Source organism: Labrus mixtus, chromosome 3 (genome assembly GCF_963584025.1).
Source record: "Labrus mixtus chromosome 3, fLabMix1.1, whole genome shotgun sequence".
Taxonomy (NCBI): Eukaryota; Metazoa; Chordata; class Actinopteri; order Labriformes; family Labridae; genus Labrus; species Labrus mixtus.
The window spans coordinates 13,747,852-13,768,570 of NC_083614.1; the positions used below are offsets into that span (position 1 = coordinate 13,747,852).

The 20,719-nt window shown below is 42.3% G+C and overlaps 2 protein-coding genes across 3 annotated transcripts; one reads left to right on the forward strand and one right to left on the reverse strand.

Annotated features, from left to right (window-relative positions):
• The first annotated feature begins 752 nt into the window (after positions 1-752).
• Positions 753-16,870, forward strand: pfas (phosphoribosylformylglycinamidine synthase). Its single transcript, XM_061032350.1, has 28 exons — positions 753-915; positions 3,017-3,139; positions 3,306-3,441; positions 3,640-3,745; positions 3,867-4,059; positions 5,557-5,662; positions 5,749-5,889; positions 6,975-7,099; positions 7,189-7,317; positions 7,485-7,622; positions 8,236-8,364; positions 8,461-8,534; positions 8,607-8,763; positions 8,872-8,933; positions 9,367-9,528; positions 10,040-10,276; positions 10,358-10,588; positions 12,437-12,617; positions 12,726-12,809; positions 12,953-13,108; positions 13,444-13,563; positions 13,655-13,800; positions 13,886-14,093; positions 14,280-14,368; positions 15,557-15,671; positions 15,783-15,932; positions 16,014-16,154; positions 16,291-16,870. Exons 2-28 carry the CDS (start codon positions 3,019-3,021, stop codon positions 16,599-16,601), a joined length of 3,948 nt encoding a protein of 1,315 aa, XP_060888333.1. The 5' UTR covers positions 753-915; positions 3,017-3,018; the 3' UTR covers positions 16,602-16,870.
• A 40-nt stretch (positions 16,871-16,910) lies between these two features.
• Positions 16,911-20,618, reverse strand: si:dkey-183n20.15 (RING-HC_RNF170 domain-containing protein). Of its 2 annotated transcripts, XM_061032386.1 has the most exons (7): positions 20,546-20,618; positions 19,593-19,682; positions 19,118-19,220; positions 18,789-18,867; positions 18,602-18,675; positions 18,409-18,519; positions 16,911-17,383 (listed from the first exon to the last, which is right to left on the reverse strand). In XM_061032386.1, the coding sequence occupies exons 2-7, from the start codon at positions 19,616-19,618 to the stop codon at positions 17,072-17,074; spliced, it is 705 nt and encodes a 234-aa protein (XP_060888369.1). In that variant the 5' UTR covers positions 19,619-19,682; positions 20,546-20,618; the 3' UTR covers positions 16,911-17,071. The 2 variants fall into 2 exon arrangements, with proteins under 2 accessions (XP_060888369.1, XP_060888359.1); XM_061032376.1 differs by lacking the exon at positions 20,546-20,618 and having other exon boundaries at positions 19,593-19,830.
• Between the last annotated feature and the right edge of the window lie 101 nt (positions 20,619-20,719).

Consider the following 20,719-nt stretch of genomic DNA (forward strand, 5'->3'; position numbering starts at 1 on the left):
CAACCAGGAAGTGTGTAATGAGGGGAAGTACCAGAGGTCACTCAGTCATGGGTACAGCTTCCAATTGAAGGGATCTAATCATCAATCTTTACTTGTATAGCTTCAATTCATAACAAATGTTATCTCGAGACACTTTACAAAAGAGCAGGTAAAAGACCTTACTCATTGTTATATTATCTACAAAGACCCAACATGAATCCATCATGAGCACAGCACTAAGCAACCCTTCGATTCCCAACCCAAGTCCCTACAGACTGAGCTACTGATGAAAGGCTAACATACATCGTTGTAGTAATTGGAGTCGAGTCTTATGGTATTATTGTCATGTTTTATTTTGTACTTACTTTTGTCTTCTGTCTTTCAGATTCTGTTTCCCTGCCCTGATAGTGTGTCTCATTATCTTGACTGTCTGTGTAATCTGTCCTCACTCATGCTGTTGATATCTGTGATAGTAGAGCCTGTAGTGTCAAAATTAGGAAAACAAAAGAAAATCAATAGCCACCTATATGTGTGTATTTATAACTCTATATTTACTCTTCATGTACCGTTTAATTGAGTGCTTATAAGACATATTGTATCCAGTTTATTTGTATACTGCGTTGTATCTTCGGTTTACTGAAGCGCATTGCATTCACCAAATAAAAAATAATAATGTGTCTAATTATTTTTTCTTTGGTGATTGCATTGCGCTTCCGTATCGGTTCAATCTTACTCAACTGTATGACAATTTAAGATCAGTCGCGCATGCGCACACAGTGAAGGTAGTCCCACGTGGATGCTTAGGTCCGTGCAAGCTTCCCCTCGATTCACAGTGACCTCCTCTCAGTTCAGACTTACAGCAGGAGAAGAAGGAGCTGATTTGTGCGTTGCGGGACTAAACCTCTCTGATCAATCTCTGAAGCTGCAGACTGAACCGTAAGTGAAGCTAACGATGCTAACTAGCTCCCTGCTAACTCTAAAACCTGGTAGCCACTTAGCATTTACATGTTAATGAAGTCAGCTGGGAGAAACACCGCGCGTTGGAATAGAGTTATAGTCAGTTCACTGCTGTTTCATGTCAGGTGTTTACCTGTGTGTGTATGTGCGTGCGTGCGTGTGTGTGTGTGTGTGTGTGTGTGCGTGTGTATGTATGTATGTGTGTGTGTGTGTGTGTGTGTGTGTGTGTGTGTGTGTGTGTGTGTGTGTGTGTGTGTGTGTGTGTGTGTGTGTATGTATGTATGTGCGTGCGTGTGTGTTGTTTAAGTCTAACAGAAAGCTCCTGACCTGCAGAGTGTGACCTGCAGCATGCACACAATCAATGAACCGACTGTCAGCAGACTGTGTGTGTGTGTGTGTGTGTGTGTGTGTGTGTGTGTGTGTGTGTGTGTGTGTGTGTCTGTGTTTCTGTGTTTACCATTTTAATCAAGCTGAAAAGTTTTCTGTGTAATCTCTGATTCATTTAAAGTTTATTTTTCATCTTTATTGAACACATTTTATTGGAGTCATTTTACTACCTGTTTAAAAGGAGCAATAGATAATAATCTACTGAATTAAATCATACAATTACGTTATAACATTAGACACTAAGGAACATCTAAGGAATACATATTTTTAATTTGGGCTGCATTACCAATTTTTGTTACATATTGCTTCTTTTTCTGACTTTTTCAGCTCATGTTTGTTTGCACATGCAAATGTTTTAATTGAAGATTAATTGATGGGTTTAATCATCTTGATTGATCTGTCAGGCAGAGTATGCTGCAACTGACCAATCAAAATAAAAGATTTAACAGAAATTAAATATGATGCTCTAGGGCTGGGAAATTAATCAAAAGTTAATTGAAACCAACATTCAGAAACTCTGACCGACGTAATCTTGCCCATGTCGATTATTACAGTTATTTTCACGTCCAATCCGAAGCAATGTCCTTCGTTTGGACACATTTTGTCTTTAGGGAAGACGACGCCAAACATAAAGAAGTCAAATGTAAACACTGCGGAAAAACTGTTTTGGAGACGTTCATTTCTACTTTAAAACTAAAATGTGTTGTTTATATTTCAAGCTATGCTTTGATTTCAGTTTGAAATATTCAATAAATAACAAAATAGTAAATCAGATATGATTTAATAGTTGAGCATATTTACAGTAGAGACCATGTCAGTGAACTATGAGGGCAAAAAACAAATAATCGTTCATTAATCGTAATCGAGGTAAAATGATCATTAATCGAGATATTGATTTCAGGTCGTATCGCCCCCCTGCTCTATGATAATCTCTTATGTACTGATCTGATTATTGATCAGGGTTATCGATCAGTTTAAAGGTTTGTGTCTCAGCTGATCAGTAAAAAGTCATTCTTTGTTAAAGGTCCCATATTATGCTTTTTCTGGTTTTATATGCTCTTTAGTGTGTTTTCCAAGTGTCCTGTGCATGTTTAGACACATCTATGTGCAAAAATTCAAAGTCTGTGGAAACACGGCTTCTCCTACGTCCTCCTGTTAGCTGTAGCATTAGCTGCATATAACGCTCGGTTTTAGCCCCCCTCGATAAAAAATGTGTCAGTGCGGCGTCATTGTCAGTGTGAGATCACTGATCTAAGTCCATTGGCTCGTTGTGGCAAGCCCTGCAGCTCATGTTGAAATTTCCGAGACGCGTGCTGAGCAACGACAGAGCGGATCGGCAGACCAATCAGAGCAGACTTGGCCCACGTGGGGTCTAACAGTGGGGGCTCAGCAGAGCGTAGCTGACGGACTCAGAGTGGAGAGGGAGCAAGGAGGAGCAGTACATGAAAACAGACACTTTTTTCGGACTTTAGCTATTGTGAACGTACAAAAGTAGGTACATAGATTAAATATACGAACCGCACAAAGGGCATAATATGGGCTCTTTAAATCCTCTGATTTAGAGGATCAATACCGATCAATGTCAATGATAGATGATGTTATTGGTAGATTATCTCATTGATCATAATTGATTCTCTGCAGCTGATCCTGGTGAGGTTCTATGAATAATCCTGTTGATCCATCTGTCTGTTAGTCATGGCTGTCGTCAGGTTCTACAGTCCTGAAGCTGTGAAGGGGCGGAGCTTACAGAGGGTGGATAAGCTCCACCCCCAGCTGTCAATCCTCTCTGAGCTGTGCTACAATGTAGAGCTGACAGGTAAGTGAGTGATGTCATCAACTACAATGAGCATATGCACCCATGTTGTCTGTTTTTGATGGTATGAATCTGTTATTTTTAATAATGATCTGTTATTGATCGTATTGAACTTTTATTGATGGTACTTATCTGTTTTTTATCTTTTATTGATGGTATTGATCATCAGGCTGTGAGGTTCTGAGTCCTGAACAGAAGCTGGTAATGCTTTGGCTGTTGCGGCGCCCCCTGCAGGCCGAGCCGCTGTCTGAGGAACCAAACTTGACGGAGCGGGAGGGGGGGACTCTGGTGGAGATTGGGCCCAGGTACTGTGATTGATCACCTGCATCAGTTAAAGGCAGATGAGCTGATCAGAATAATTGATGTCTCTCGTATTATAAAAAAAAGTATGATCAGAGTTTAAAGAAGCAGTTTGGAATAATTCTTGATCACTGATGTTTGAGTGACAGATTAAAAACAAGAAGACCAACAGGAACTGTTATTTTTCTGTCTCTGGTGTCCAGGTTGAACTTCTCGACTGCCTGGTCCACAAACACCGTCTCCATCTGCCACAGCGTTGGCCTTGATTACATCACAAGAGTTGAGCTGTCCCGCAGGTTTCTCATCAAGGTAGACAAACAAACACACACACACACACACACACACACACACACACTCATACACACACTCATACACACACTCATACTCAAATAAAAACTCTGTTCTGATTGGTGTGTGTGTGTTTGTGCAGACAAGGGACGGGTCAAGTTTGAGCGATGAAGACGTGAAGAAGCTGACTGAGTGTCTCTATGACAACATGACAGAATGTATCTACAAACATCCCATAACCTCCTTTGCCGTGGAAACCAAACCTCAGCAGGTGTTTGAGGTGAACATCGTCGGGCGGGGCCGAGCGGCGCTGGAGGAGGCAAACGACCAGCTTGGTGAGAGTTCAGTTTTTGTTTAGCTACTCTTCATCTTTAACTATTCTAATTGTTCTCCATGTTAACCTTTTCTTATCCTCCTCATCTCCTCCTTTTCCCCTCCTCTTCATCTTTATCTTCTTCCTCCCTTCTTCTTTTCCTCTTTTTCCTCCCTTTTTCTTCTCCTCTTTCCCTTCTCCCGCTCTTTACATCTTCACCTTCTCTTCTTCCTTCAGCCGCCTTTGACCTCACTGCTGCTAAGGTAATGATGTCACATGATGTCACATGATGTCACATGATGTCACATGGCGCATGATGTTATAACTTGATTGAAATCCCAGGAGAGGAGTGATGCTTCTGATTATCTCCCACATGCACGTGTGTGAGTGTGTTTAAGAGGGTCGCTCTGACACTCCTCATGGTAATCAGCATGATACAAGAAGCTTTGCCACTAAAGTCGACCAAACCTTAATAGTTGTTAAAAAAAAGTATAAAGTTTCATTGGATCCTTTCTACTCAGAAATGAAACTCAAACATTCCCAAGCTCATCTGTTGATGTGCCTGTAGTTTTACCTGCCCTTTAAGAATGAGGATTTGTGGGTAATGCATGCGTGTGCTGTAATGAGTGTGTCAAGCTCATGTGAGATGATAACAGTTAAAGCGCACTATTCCTTCAGACACAGATGTGTGTGTGTGTTGTTGTGTATAAAGTATATTGTCTTTGTGTACAAAGTAGGGGTGCAGAAATGCAACATTTACTCTAATCAAACCGTCCCATTGTTAAAGCGAGTACTCGAGTAATGGTTTTGTAGTTCTCTTTTTTTTGTAGCAATCTAAAACAGTTGCGACAAAAGAAAAACGCTTGATGGGTGTATACCCACTGAAAAGTGGGCTTCTTCTGATTTTCTCCTGGACCTCTCCACCCACTCTTGATAGCCACGTTTTCGCTGTAGGTTACGCAATAGGCGACGTAGCCTCAATGAATGCACCTGATTGGATAAACGCGGGCTAATCCGGGCGGTCCCTGGACTCGAGCTCTGGTCTATTCTTGTCCGGCAAGATAATGCACTGCATGACTGCCTCTCCGGCTCTCCATAGGAAATGAATAGAAAGCGTTGAGACGCTATCTGTCATCGGAACCAGTGGAGCTGTACGGTTAAGCTTAATCCGTTAGCTATCTAGCTCTTCACAGGATTCATTTTAAGTTCCGACTTTCGACACACAATATCACAGCTTACTGTGAATTTCCTTAGAACACGAAATAAAACAAGCATAATGGCTTTTAACGTCCGAGGCACACAGGGTATTTATGGGGATAAAATGTGGACTAAAAAACGATTATCGATTGCAATTGTTTTGTAACTGATTATTATTTATTTAACGAGCACTCATTTACTCAAGTACTCACTTACATCCTTAGTACAAAGTGTATTGTTGTGTGCAAATTGTGCTGTTTTATAGTAAGTGGTTGTGTATTGAGTTTGTTGTTGTGTATAAAGTGTATTGTTGTGTGTTCAGGTTTGGCCTTTGACCAATGGGATCTGGACTTCTACACCTCGATGTTCCAGAAGATTCAGAGAAACCCGACAAGCGTTGAGTGCTTCGACCTCGCCCAGTCCAACAGGTCTGTGACGTCATCTTTCTCAGGTGTGTGTGTTATGTCATAGGGCTCAGGTGTGGGATGTCAAGTTGCTCATGTGTGTGTCACAGTGAGCACAGTCGTCACTGGTTCTTCAGAGGTGTGATGGAGGTCGATGGCAAGGAGCAGCAGGATACGCTGTTCAGCCTCATCATGGAAACACAACGACACAGCAACGACAACAACGTCATCAAGTTCAGCGACAACAGCAGGTACACCTATGTGTGTGTGTGTGTTTGTGTAATATACAATATGTCTGTAATGTAGGCTCGTACCCAACTAAAGACTTGCATAGTCAAACCTGATTCGTCAACTGATCGTTGACTGTTTTATTTTTTTGCACTCTTTCCATACTCTCATGCAACACAAAATAAATCACATCATTGAACTATTTGTGTTCAAGACTTGGAATAAAAATTTATTCTATGATGAGACTTGATCCATCCTTTTCCTCGCTCAAGTCAGCATCAAGTTGACCTTAGAACGATATTACACAAACTGACAGCTCGTGTTTGTGTGGATTCAACCAACACAGCAGCCACAAACTACGCATCTGTCAGATCACCAACAAACAAACTTAGTTTTTTCTGTCTATTGATTTACCATTTGACGATTTACTGACCGTTCCCCATCATAATATTCAATCAAAAAGGGAGTCCCCACGGTCCAATTCCAGAGGAAGATTTAATCCAAACACAATACAGCCATAAAGATCCAGGATTGCTTCAAATTTACCTCCGTTTGTTTTGCTGACTGTTTGATGACACCTCATTCTGTCAATCAGGGCCAACTACACCGTTTACAGCCTATATCAGCCAATGAGAGCCTGGGTTGAAAGGAGGCGCCTGCCCCTGTTCTGACGGCCAAATGCATTCATCTGTGTCGATGACTGACATTTCTAATGGCCAATTAAATTCTCAAAACATGGAGATGCTGCTTCTATCATTATTTCGGGGGATTTCTTCTTCCACACGCTAAGGAGATTGATTTAAAATTTGAGTAGTTTTCAGAACTGCATTATAAATATTAGTAAGGTGATATTTATACCAAGATAGGCTAAGGGCCATGAATCATTTGGAGAAAACAGACAAATCTATGTAAAATTATACATTAAAAATCACCCATATAGTATGAATTTAATTATTCTTGTAGACTGTGAGACTGGCAGTCAACTGGATCTGATGAACAAATAGTTAAATCCCCCCCTAGTGTAATTTATTATGTATACGTGTGTTATGTATTATGTGTGTGTGTGTGTGTGTATGATGTATTGTGTGTGTAATTTTGATGTGTTTAGCGGTATCCGCGGAGTGGAGCTGGAGTTTGTTTATCCTGAGGATCCTTCTCAAGCGAGTCCGTATGAGACTCGGACCTCACAGAGACACGTCATCTTCACTGCAGAGACACACAACTTCCCGACAGGTCAGTGCTCACACACACACACACACAAACAAACACAGACAGAGATTGTGTTGATTTGTAAACAGCCCTCACCTGTCCCTGACCTGCAGGTGTGGCCCCGTTCAGCGGAGCGACCACAGGGACAGGAGGTCGTATCCGAGACGTGCAGAGTGCAGGGAGGGGGGGACACGTCATCGCTGGAACAGCAGGATACTGCTTTGGAAACTTGCACATCCCAGGTGAGCCGATGAGATGCTTCACCTGAGTTGTTGAGAGATCCATAACAAGTCGTCATTGATTGTTGTGATTCTTCATGAGTTCTCTGATACTGTAAGGAGTTGTGTGTGTGATAGTTAACAGTTATCTTTAAGTCGTGTGTGCGGTCTCCTCCATGTGCTCTCTGCAGGTTATGTCCTCCCCTGGGAGTCAGAGGGGGATGGATGGGACTACCCCCCCAGCTTTGCTCCGCCCCTGCAGGTAGCCGTCGAGGCTAGTAATGGAGCCTCGGATTACGGCAACAAGTTTGGAGAACCTGTTCTGTCAGGTAGGAACCCAACAGTTTAAAATGACATTAAACTTTCTATAAAACAAATTAATCAGATTTACACGAGGGCCAGCACGTCGCTTTGTTGATTTATTTTTCATGGTATGTTCCTGCAACCGTGCGCCTCTAAGAACGTCAAGGCTGTGCATGCGGTACCCTGTTGGACATTTCTATTGTAAACAGGTTTAAACTACGGACATTTCTTTTCACCGGTTGTTAATACAGACGCACTTTTATGTGGAACATGTTCAGATGACAAATTTCAATTAAAACTAGTTTACGTTTCAGAAAACCTTTTTTCAAAGGGTTATATTAAAGAAAAACTTGATTTTTTTTTCCCCCAGGAATCTTTATTTAGGCATGTTTACAGTATATGAAGGACAAACTTCATAAAATACAGGTTTATATTTCAGAAAATGTTTATTTAAAGCACTTTTAGATTCAAACCTTATTATTCATTATTGAGTGCTTATCAGTACCTTATTCTACACCAACTCTGTGACTTCCTATTCCTAAGTCCTGCTTCATCTCTCTTTACAACTAAAATAAACAATCAGGAATCATTAGTTTTTATCTGCTCATTCATTGATCTAGTATTTATCCCTTCTTTTAGGTTTTGCTCGTTCTTTTGGTATGCGGCTGCCTAACGGGGAGCGGCGAGAGTGGATCAAACCAATCATGTTCAGTGGCGGTCTCGGTTCCATTGAAGACACTGATGTAAAGAAGGAGGCCGCAGAGATTGGTAAAGTTAAAAAAAAAAATGTTGACTTGTGTTTATCCAAAAGAAGCGCTTTATCTCCATACGGATAGATGACTCTCTGCTCCTCTCCTCCATCAGGAATGGAGGTGGTGAAGATCGGAGGGCCAGTGTACCGGATTGGCGTTGGGGGAGGGGCAGCGTCCTCTGTGCAGGTGTGTAGTAAATCTCTCTTGGACCGGATGTGGTTCAAAGGCGACTGCTTCTAACTCCTTTCTGTTCTGCAGGTCCAGGGAGATAACTCAAGTGACAAAGACCTGGGGGCGGTGCAGAGAGGAGACGCAGAGATGGAGCAGAAGATGAATCGCGCTCTCAGGGCATGTCTCGAAAGGAGAGGCGGGAACCCGATCTGCAGCATCCATGACCAGGGGGCGGGAGGAAACGGTAGCACAGCTCTCCTCAGGGTTCATGTACAGCTCACATGATCAGTTCAGATTTAATATTAACTTATTAAAATTAAATATTGATATATTTCTATTTCATTCTGATCAGGTAACGTGCTAAAGGAGCTCAGTGAGCCTGCAGGAGCTGTGATTTACTGCAGCAGATTCAAGGTTTGAAAATAAACATACATTCTGCTGTTTCTCTCTCTTTGCCTTCATCACTCTGTATATATTTATTTCTCTCTCTGTTTATATTTATCAAATTCAAATAAGCTTTAATGCAAAAGTGAACACTGCCTTACAGTGGCTGGGAAGTGCAAAACAAAATGACAAAGTGTGAAACACTATTACAAAATTTTAAACAAATTTACCTTTAAAAACACATATTTACTTTTTACAAAACAAAATTACAAAACCAAAACACTTTTTCCAAGGACAAAAAAACATTTATAAATTTAAGATATATATATATATATATTCTCTTTTTCCTTTTATAGCTTTGCATAAATTGAGCTCTGTTAATATTTCTCTCTCCGGTTACTTTTTATTCCCTCTCTGTTATCGTCATCTCTTTTATTCTCTCTGTTTACTTCTCTGATTGCAGAAAGGAGACCCCACCCTGAGTGTGCTGGAGCTGTGGGGGGCGGAGTATCAGGAGAGCAACGCTCTTTTGCTTCGCCCATCGGATCGATGCTTTCTGGAGCGTGTCTGTCAGAGAGAGAAGTGTCCTGTTGACTTTGTAGGAAACATCAGTGGAGACGGAAAGGTAGATCCTGATCCGTCTGTGATTCACTGAGCGCAAGATCTTCAAAGACACTCAAAGAGTCTGTGTCTTTTCATGTTTCAGAATGCAATCAATCAATTCACAATGTAACTGGAATTCATTTTATTGTTGTTCTGTTAGAAAAAGAGATGGTTTAGGTAGGTGTTATGTTCAATTACTTGAGGTCAGCTGTGGTCTATCACTGTCTCACATGGCATGTGTCACAGAGTAGCTGACCGATATTTGAATAGGGCACTCTGCTGGCCGTAGGCAGGATTAGTGCTACCAGTGTAAGACATATTTACTAAATTGAAATGGTGTATGACTGGCGAACATAATCGACATCATCGGCACTTATTGCGGAAATTTAGCCAATGCCACATTTTATGCTCATATTGGCCGATTTAAAGGCTGAAACGATATATATCGTTCAGTTAAAGCAGTGATTCTGTGATTATCAAAACACGATCGTAAAAAAACACTTTCAGACTCTGTGTGTATTTTTCTCCCTCAGATCGTTCTGGTGGATGATGAGAGGTGCAGTGATGATGCAGTAGACAAGGGGCGCTGTCCTGTAGACCTGCAGCTGGACTGGGTTTTGGGGAAGATGCCTCAGAAACGGTTTGAGTTGCAGCGTTCGACCCCCGTCCTCAAGCCACTTGTACTTCCTTCTGGTCTGACTGTCAGAGACGCTTTGGAGCGAGTCCTCCGCCTGCCCACTGTGGCGTCTAAACGTTATCTGACCAACAAGGTGTGTTTATAACCTGTAACCCTGAAGGCCCTGTAGTCCCTTTGTGTAGACCCTCTGTGACTATCCCTGTCCTCCTTCCAGGTGGACCGGTCTGTGACAGGGCTGGTTGCCCAGCAACAATGTGTGGGTCCTCTTCACACCCCGTTGGCAGATGTTGCTGTGGTTGCTCTGTCACCTTTCAGCCTTAAGGGTGCAGCGACTTCCATTGGGGAGCAACCAATCAAAGGGCTGCTGTGTCCTGCTGCAGGGGCTCGCATGTCTGTGGGAGAGGCTCTTACCAATCTGGTCTTTGCCAGAATCACAGCTCTGAAGGTAAGAATCTGCAACTTTCAGTCCAGACACCTGAAACATGGCCGGCCAGATATGGATCAACATGATCATCAACCAATTACTTTATTCAATCAACCAATAAGCAATGCGATCAGTCAGCCAATCAGCAACATGGGAAATCAGCCAATTGGCAACTAGATCAATCAACCGATCAACAACATAATCAAACAACCGATCAATTTAATTAATTTTAATAATTATTACCTGGGAATGTTCTCCCTGGACATTAAAGCTCTTCATTTTAGAAAATATTTTCATGGAACATCTGGAATTGTAAGGTTTAATTTGCAATGACACAGAATGAAGCCATGCAGTGATACATACTGTTTGTCGCATCACATTCAGTTAGTTATGGATATAATCAAACCCTCCCTTCTCTCTCCTCTGGCTTTTACCTGTTTGTTTGTTTCTGGTTTAACTGACAGGCTTTATTTTTAGATCATCCCCACAGTAAGACAAAAGACGAGGACACAGCCTCTGTATGTTTGGTCTTAAAGGGATACTTCACCCATTTGCATTAATCTTTGTATCATTAGAAACCTGGTAGTATTTTTGAATGGCCGTGCATCCCTCCCTCATTTTCCCCTGAGATGGGAAATCTTTGTATTTCTAAGTCTGAAAAGGATCTTCCAGTGACGCAAAACTGGAAGCTGTTGCGGTTAGCAGGGTGAAACTACAACGCTAGTTCCTCATGTTTTCGACCACTGAAGCTACAGACCAATCACAGATCAGTGAGTGGGAACTCACTCCCAGAATCGAAACTTAACGTCCGCCATATTGCTTGGAAGCTATGCTAACAGGCTCTATGGAGAAAGCTGATAATGGCGGGGCCGCCGCGACACAAGACCGCCGGCCGCTGCCAGCGCCTGTTGGCAGCGGTGAGGATGAGAAGCCGGGGCTGGGGCAGACTGGTAGTGTCGGTGCTCTCACTGTTTGCCTATGGACACATAGATCAATTCTGGAAGAAATCTCTGAATCAGTTGAGGAAATGACCTCATGTGTTGAAGTAAATATGTCTGTAAATGTTTTTATTACTACATTTCTACATATATATATATATATATATATATATACATCTGCTATATTGTATATTTTGGAGAAACTGTAACGATCGAATCTCCCTCTGGGATTAATAAAGTATTTCTGATTCTGAAATCGAGGACCTTAGTGGGAGTGGCCTGCGGTGCTGTGCATTCTGGGATTTGGTGTCTTTCATCAACATGAGCCAAAAAGACACTTTCTGCCTTTTCTCGGCCAAGAAGGCACCAACTTCAAAATGTATTTCACATTTCTACAACATATACGACCCAATGTCAATACAGATTCATGTTTCAACAGGTGAAGTATCCCTTTAATATCCCGAAAAGTCAGTTTGACACGGCTGGTTTTAACAAAACAAAGCTTATCTGTCTCTAGGTATTTATTACATATCAAACTTTTAAAAAACTTTCATGAAGTGAAGGTTGTCAAACCTTATTATAGCTCCTGATAATTCTGCTGACATCATCAGTATCACTGTTACAGTTGTTCTGTGTATAACATTAGAAAATAACCAAAAGCACTGACTGTTGGCAGAGTCAATATATTAATTAATCTCAGAATAAACAGAAATTCAGTATTTTTCTGCAGCATCCCTGTCTATCAGTGCAGCAGCAGTGATGTTTTTAACCTGATGAGTAAAGAGACGTTATGTCTCTATACTCAGAGAAACGAGTCTGGTGAGCTCTCGTTGTGGTTTACCTCTCACATACAGAACTCTCAGGATCCTTTTTTCAGGATTCAGGAAAAATCTAAGTCCAGCTGTAAAGGTCATGTGTTTGTGTGTTTCAGGATGTGAAGTGCAGCGGTAACTGGATGTGGGCGGCTAAGCTGCCAGGTGAAGGGGCATGTCTTTGGGATGCCTGTAAAGCCATGTGTGAGGTCATGAGTCAGCTGGGCGTTGCCATCGACGGTGGGAAAGACTCTCTGAGTATGGCAGCCCGTGTCGGCAGTGAGACAGTCAAAGCTCCAGGTATAAAAACTGTCTGTCTGTGTGTGTGTGTGTGTGTGTGTGTCTGTCTGTCTGTCTCTCTGTCTGTTAACCTATCTCGCTCTCTCACTCTCTCTCTCTCTTCTTCAGGTGCTCTTGTTATATCAGCTTACGCTGTTTGTCCTGACATCACAGCCACGGTCACACCTGACCTCGAGAACCCGGATGGACAAGGTGTTACATGCATGCACACACACACACACACACACACACACACACACAAGATCACAAAAGTGCACATTGTTATGAGAAAGACAGGAAAACATTCCCACATAAATCATGTCACATGTCTCGTCTCTCGTGCCTCTGTCTCCTAGGCGTGTTGCTGTGGGTCCCACTAAGTCCCGGTCTAATGCGGTTGGGAGGTTCTGCTCTGGCTCAGGTCTTTGGTCAGCTTGGGGACGTCTGTCCTGATCTGGATCAGCCGGAACTGTTGACCTCCTGTTTCACCACCATGCAGTCGCTGATTCAAGGTCAGTCTCTACCTTTAGCTGTGTACAAACTGCCCACTGTTTGTTGAACTGTATATGATCACTATGAGATCCAAAATGTGAAAATCTGTTCATGCAGCTCAGAGTGATCAGCCAGCGGCACAGCGACTCTCTCTCTCTCTCTCTCACTCTCTCACTCTCTCTCTCTCTCTCTCTCTCTCTCTCTCTTGTTTATAAGTTGCTATAGTTATGCCTTTTTTCAGCTTCAGACTCTCTGCAGGTTGGATGATTACTTTGCAGTGTTTCATATTCTGTTTCATGGACATTATTGATTGTGTATATATTGGGGTGACATCAGAAGTTTCCTCGTGTTTCAGAACGTCTTCTGAGCGCAGGACATGACATCAGCGATGGAGGACTCATATCCTGTATGCTGGAGATGGCGTTTGCAGGAAACCGAGGGATTGACGTGGAGCTGATGTCAGATGGAGCCGAAGGTTTCTTTAAAATACACCTGCAGGAATCCCACGGTGTGTGTGTGTGTGTATCTATTTGTTTACATGTATTTGTGTCTGTGTGTGTGTGCAGTGATGGAGCTGCTGTTCAGCGAGGAGCTTGGATTGGTACTCGAGGTTTCTCATCAACACGTTCAGACCGTGTGTCAAAGATTCACTGATGGTGGTCTTCAATGTCATCGTGTCGGCAGAACCGTTGGCTTTGGGCCACAAGCTGAGGTGAGACGTGCACCTGAATATGAATCTTGGGTGTTCTCAGGTGTGGTGGGGATGTTGACTGTGATGTGTTCCTCTGCTGTTTTAGGTCAGAGTCCGTGTGGACGGACAAGAGGTGCTGAGAGCGTCTCTACCTGAGCTCCGAGGATTGTGGGAGGAGACCAGTTTCCAGCTGGAGTGCCTTCAGGCCAATGAGACGTGTGTAAGACAAGAAGAGGCAGGGCTAGCCAAGAGGACAGAACCCTTCTTCAAACTGACCTATGACCCCTCAGAAACACCCATCATCAGGGAGCCAAGTGAGAGCGACACAGATTTATTTTCTTAGAGGCAGATTGTTTAATTATGAAGTGTTATCTCTGACCCATGTTAACAAGCTAAAACATTATTTGTTATTTTGATCTGATTGAAGATTCCAGCTATGAAAAATACAATTTGGAATAAATCAGAGTTTTTCTTTTTAATAATTTGTGTGTACGTTGCAGGTGTTCTTCCTCGTGTCGCGGTGATCAGAGAGGAAGGAAGCAATGGAGACAGAGAGATGTCTGTGTCTCTGCACATGGCCGGCTTTCAGGTTCTTGTATTATTATTATTATTTATTTTTTCATGGTTTTTCTTTTTTATTGACAAAAACTCTCAGTTTTGTGCCATAACTTGAGGTTGACCTGAAGTTTCATGTCATTCAAACAGGTTCAGCCTCCTCACACTTAAAGTATTTGTTCAAAAATGAGAGATGACCGAAGTTTTTTTTATCTCCTATTGAAAAGACCAAAAAATTCAAATTGACATGAAATAGCTTGAGCCTGCAGTCACTGAGCTTTGACTCGTCCTTTTCCAATTGCACCATGAGCGTCAACTTATAGACCTGCAGGGGAGCACACAAAATAAATGACAAATAAAATGCAGGAAAAATGAACAAATATGGCTTTCAGTCTGGCATTAAACTCATTTTCAGGAGGAGCTGTATGTGTGAATGCAAACAGCCACATTTTTCACTCAGAATTTGCCCAGAGTTTCTCCTGCCAGCACCCCGGTATTTTTTCCGATTTAAGTCCGACTGAGCTGATGTGAGAACGCAGCAGGATATTATCAGGATAATTCACCTCAAGCAAGTGTCAGGGGTAATGTAGTTTATGACCAGTGCACGGAGTAAGCCCGTATGCACGAGACCACTACGATCTCCGTTCATGTAGTTAAACGGCTGCATTATGTTTACTGTTCCTCATATTCTTCTCTGTTCTTGTGTTGATAGTGTGATTCTGTTGAAAAACACATAGCATTAAAACAAAAGCAAATATTTCCATTATAGCATTGTTGCTTTTCATAGACTTCCGTGTCATTTTTTTTTTTACGTCACCACTTGCCTCAGGAGACTCCCCTCTCCCGTCTGACAGGGATAGTTTCCCGCTGTGAGGTGCATATGTGAAACGACAGGTCAGGAACATTTCAGGAGCGGTCCTCCTGTAATCAGCTAGAGTGCATATGTGAAAACAGCTAAAGTATGCAAATAAGAAACTGCAAATGGTTCATTTTTATTGTGTATTTTGTTCCCTCTTGTGGTACTTATTCTTTCTAATATTGCTGTTTTTTGTTATTATTATTATTGTCAAGTTTGGCTCAGATAAACTGAGCTGTGTGAGTTTGCATCAAAACATTAAAGTTCTTGAATAATGTGTACAGTGATTTTATTTTAGATCTGTTTCTTCGCCAGAGAGTCCATCAGGGGTATAGCCTTAAGGTGCGTCTGTGTGTGTGTCTGTAGGTTTGGGATGTTACCATGCAGGATGTGTGTTCTGGTTCTGTGACTTTGGACCCTTTCAAAGCAATCGTGTTTGTTGGAGGATTCAGCTACGCGGACGTGCTGGGGTCTGCTAAAGGTAGGCGCACACACACACACACACACACACACACACACACACACACACACAGACACACACTGATATTCTGATTAATGTCTGTAACTATCTCTCACTCTTTTTCTTCATAAGGTTGGGCAGCAGCTGTTGCTTTTAACTCCAAGGCGAAGGCGGAGTTTGAAGGTTTCCGTCGTCGTGACGACACTCTGAGTCTGGGCGTGTGCAATGGCTGCCAGCTGCTCGCCCTTCTGGGCTGGGTGGGTGAGAAAGATGAGGGAGCAGGTGAGACTAAGAGCACCAGAACTGACATGATAAAGACAACTAGGGCAACAGTTTTTGACTGTTTTTTTGATTGGTCCTCAGGCGGTGACGTTGTTCTGACACACAATCAGTCTGGAAGGTTTGAGTCCCGCTTCGTGAGTGTCGGGATCCAGGAGTCCCCGTCAGTCTGGCTCAGAGGCATGCAGGGCGCTGCTCTGGGAGTCTGGGTTGCACACGGAGAAGGTGAGTCTACCAGAATCGCACCTGAACAACGACAGGTGACAGGGCACTGAATCACACCTGACTGGTGTTAACTCTCCAGGTAAAAGGGTAAATCAAAGAAATAATCAAATGAATCTACCCTTACGTGTTCTCACAGGTCTGATGCTGTTCCGGGACTCCCAGGCTCAGGACCGGATTACGTCAGGTGGGCTGGCCCCCCTTCGTTACCTTGATGACCAGGGTCTGCCCACTGAGGAATATCCTCTGAACCCTAACGGCTCCCCTGGGGGTGTGGCTGGGCTCTGCTCCCAGGACGGCAGACACCTGGCCATGATGCCGCACCCAGAGCGCTGCACCCTGAGCTGGCAGTGGCCTTGGGCTCCCAGGGGCCTCAGAGCGTCCCTCACACCTTCACCATGGTTACGCATGTTTGAGAACGCAGCTGCCTGGTGCAGAAACTCACCATGAGAGTTTGTGTGTTTGTTACTGAAGTTTATAACACTTGTCTACTGATGTCATACAACTAAACTGTCACTATGTTCTTTTACTTATTAGTGCTGTATGTATGTATGTAGTATTATTTTAGTACTGTGTATAGAATAATACTAGTGCTGTGTTTAGTATTATCGTTGTACTGTGTGTAGTAATATTGTTGTATAAATCAATCATAGAAAACATACTTTGTGATAAATTGGTGATATATAAACACAAAAGTAAATAAATATGTTTAACAAATAGGATACAAAGAATGAAATAACATTACAGTGCACACAAGAGAATTCATCAAAATGAATCAATGTTAACCTAAACATTAAATTGTACTAACTTCAAAACAGGATATTAACTATTAATATTGATAAACCCATTAAACTATTGACATTATATTTGACATCAGTTTCCAACATCAGGTCTCTGGTTCATTATTATCCTGAGGTCAGTCACACTGACCCCCTCTCTCCTCCTGTGTCTGGAGCCATCTGCTGATTGATGTTGATAACACAGATCAGGAGCAGGATGACCACCGCCAGGTCGTCCAGGACCCCCAGCAGTCCGCAGAGGGAGGAGATTGTCTCCAGAGGGGCTGTGGGTGAGGAGGGGGACTCCAGGGAACAGGAGGCAAAAGACACCAGCGTCCGCACACAGCAGAGAGCCACTCTGAACAAGAACAGCCACACCAGTCCTCCCATAGTTCCCAGGCCCCGGACCAGTACGTGCAGGAGTAGGGGGGCATCGCACAGGTAGTCTGTCACCTGTAGGGGAGGGGTTAGTGTTCAGGTGAGAAGAACAAACCAAACTGAGCGTGATGCAATACTGAACATTCATATTGATAAAAAATTCATATCAGAATCATATTGGGGTTTATTGCCAAGTACATTTACACATGCAAGGAATTTGATGTAAGGTTAAGATTTACTTTATTGATCCTGCGAGGGGAAATTCTGTTTTTACACTGTAAGTCATGCACACACATGCACAAACAGTATCCTATGGACATGCACTAATGGAGAGATGTCAGAATGACGGAGGCGCTCCTGAGCAGGTGGTGGGTATGGGGTCTTGCTCAAGGGCACCTCAGCAGTGCTCAGGAAGCAAACTTCCATATTTGGTCCGCACCAGGACTTGAACCGGCGACCCTCCGGTTCCCAACCCAAGTCCTACAGACTGAGCTACTGCCACTGGTTTATTGGTGCTAAACAATTAACAAGGAAATAAAGCAGAACTATCTCTGGATTCAATTTATACAGTTTAAATATTACTTTTTTTTTATTGAAGCTCGGCTGCAGCACTGAAGTCACCCTATAAAGGTAACTTAACAGGTAACAAGTTAAAGTTTATTCATTAAAGTGACTGAAGGAGAGTGATTTGTGAAAACACTCCCTTTGTCGTGCTATCAGGTGATTAAGTGGGAGGAGTTTAAACTTGAGACCTTAATGTGTTCATGTTCAGCACAGAAAATCCCTCAGGTAACATTACAAATGCTTTCACAGAGAAAACATTCACCTTTCCAGTGATCTAAATCTGTCAGGCTATTGGAGAAATCTGCACCAGCTGACGTGTAAAGAAGATCCCTGAGAAGAGTTTCTAATTACACTTTTGATTCAGAAAGAAGTGACTTCTGTCTGAAGGTTACCAACCTTCCTCATAGAAATACTTTGTTTTCATGTTATAAAAAATCAAAGTTTGGATTCCTGTCTGAAGGTTACAGACTGTCTTCTTAAAAATATTTGTTCTTGTTGTAAAGAGCCAAAGTTTGGATTTCTGACTTGTTACTGACCCTCCTTCGAGTTCCAGAATAACGTTTGTTGTAGTCTGTTATTTCCACAAGGACTTCCTTTGACTGGCGGTCTGATCGACTGTCGCTGAATAGATGACACAACACGCTGACCTGCAAAATCCCAACACAATCAGAAAAACTGTTTTCACACTCAGTGAGATCATAATTTTGAAATATGTCAGTGGTAGGCTACCTTCTGTCTGCACAGAGGGCAGCTGACGGCGTCCAACCAGGAGCCATGTCTCCAGTATGCCATCAGACAGGGAGCTGAACAACAACACATCAGTCATCAGTTCTATCAAATATTGATCAAGATTATAAATAAAAAGTCCTGAATTTTCAAAAACTGTCTCAGTGTTCATGTGTGTCGACTCTCGTACCACAGAACAGGTGACCACAGTTGGTCTGGACAGGGAAGCTGGCAGTCTGCAGGCAGACCGGACACGACTGATTGGAGTCCTGAAAAGGTGACGACAAAGACAAAGACAAAGACAAGAACAGAGAAAAAATCCAGAATCTTTAAAATACTGTTTTCTGAATGGTTCAGGATTCAAATATTTGATTAATAAAACACAGCAGGTTTTTCAGGTCCAGGTGTGCCATTCTTCAGGTGAACAGATTATTTTCATAACCAGACTGACCCACATTAAAGTAATCATCATCATCCCACAGATGTGTCCTAAACTGATTGTTCTGTTTATTGCCTTACCTGCTGGCAGCTCCAGCGTGATGCTGACTGCTCAGGTGTGCACATCGCAGGTCTGGATGACCACAGATGACCTGCAGGACTATCAGGGAGTATACAGTCCTGTCTGCAATGTGACACCAAGGCAACAATTATGAACCCATCTTATTTAACCCATCTTATCTTGAATATATTAGTGTTTTTTCTTATATTATGTTTATATTTAATGTTTAACTTTGGACATCGAGAGCACAGTTGCTGAAGACAAATTCCTTGTGTGTAAGCATACATGGCCAATAAAGCTGATTATGATTCTGATAAACACAGCAGAACTGCTGGAGAAACACAACTCGCAACAGGTGACATAGAAGGCACTTGTTCTGTTGTCATAGTGACAGTTCAGCTGAAACTCACCTGGAACCAAATGTAGACTCACTTTGACATAAAGCAGACTCAATTACTCATAAAACAGACAACCCAAGACATAAAGCAGACTCACCTGTACATGGCTCTTTGTTGGTGCATGGCAGATGTAGAACAGGTGAACTGTGTGTGACAGGAGGAAGTGAAGTGCAGACTGACAGCATCACTGTACAACATAAAGTGGAGCTACTGTTAATGATTAACCTCATCCTCTAGAATTTGCTTCTGTCCTCCTGTTAACGATCACATCATTACACCCATTGAACACTACAATGGCTACAGAACTGCATTAAAGTCTTTGTACCAGACACTGTGATGTAGTGTTACTGTAAAACATAATTAAATCATAACGTGTAAAATCAGACCCCACCCCCCATCCCAATTCTGGGTATAGGAAACTATTTGATTATTTGGGTCACATGACTGTATCAGAGCAAAGCGGGACAGATCCTCCCACACTTTGTTTAAGTAGGTTACATTCTGACCTGTCAATCATTTACCTGAGTTAACTCTGCCAGCAGCCTAGCTTCACATAACTATGACATTTAATCTGTGATACATTATTATTATTATTATTACAATATAACTGTGCTACATTATCATAATAGTATTACATTATCACGGTGCTACAATTTACATTATTATTACATTATTTCTATGCTACATTATCAGGTTTTTATTAGAATATGACTGTGCCTCATTTTATGTATTTTTATTAAATTAGCCTACTGGCCCAGAAACAACATTCATTCAATTACTCCTCCACTGCTCATACAAATTAGTTCAATCACCAAATGACACAAAATACAGCAACAAATCTTTGTAAAAAAAGACAGACAGATAGATTTCCTTAGACTTGATTGGTTGACTGGTTTATTGATTGATTGACTGGTTTATTAATTGATTGACTGGTTTATTAATTAATTGATTGATTGATTGATTGATTGATTGATTGATTGATTGATTGATTGATTGATTGATTGATTGATTGACATCGGATAAACTTCTGTTTGCTTCCAGCAGACTCACCTCAGACAGCAGCTTTAGGAGGGTTCAGGTCATCTAAAAATAGCAAGGTCAGTCAGTGAGAGGAGCAGGGCGATTAACAGGTGAGCTCCTGCAGATGTGTAAAGTCCAGTGTCAGGTCAAATATTCTAATGTTAGAGTGATTTATTGAGCTCAAGTGAAATGATTTACCCACAG

Excerpts from the sequence above, each read along its gene's own strand:
- si:dkey-183n20.15 (XM_061032376.1), bottom strand. The coding sequence starts at position 19,693 with ATGTTGTACAGTGATGCTGTCAGTCTGCACTTCACTTCCTCCTGTCAC. Across the intron at positions 18,868-19,117 it reads CACGCTGGAGCTGCCAGCAG|GACTCCAATCAGTCGTGTCC; the intron begins GTAAGGCAATAA and ends TCACCTTTTCAG. Across the intron at positions 18,520-18,601 it reads GCCCTCTGTGCAGACAGAAG|GTCAGCGTGTTGTGTCATCT; the intron begins GTAGCCTACCAC and ends GGGATTTTGCAG.
- pfas (XM_061032350.1), top strand. The coding sequence starts at position 3,019 with ATGGCTGTCGTCAGGTTCTACAGTCCTGAAGCTGTGAAGGGGCGGAGC. Across the intron at positions 8,764-8,871 it reads CCAGGGGGCGGGAGGAAACG|GTAACGTGCTAAAGGAGCTC; the intron begins GTAGCACAGCTC and ends CATTCTGATCAG. Across the intron at positions 10,277-10,357 it reads AACGTTATCTGACCAACAAG|GTGGACCGGTCTGTGACAGG; the intron begins GTGTGTTTATAA and ends TCCTCCTTCCAG.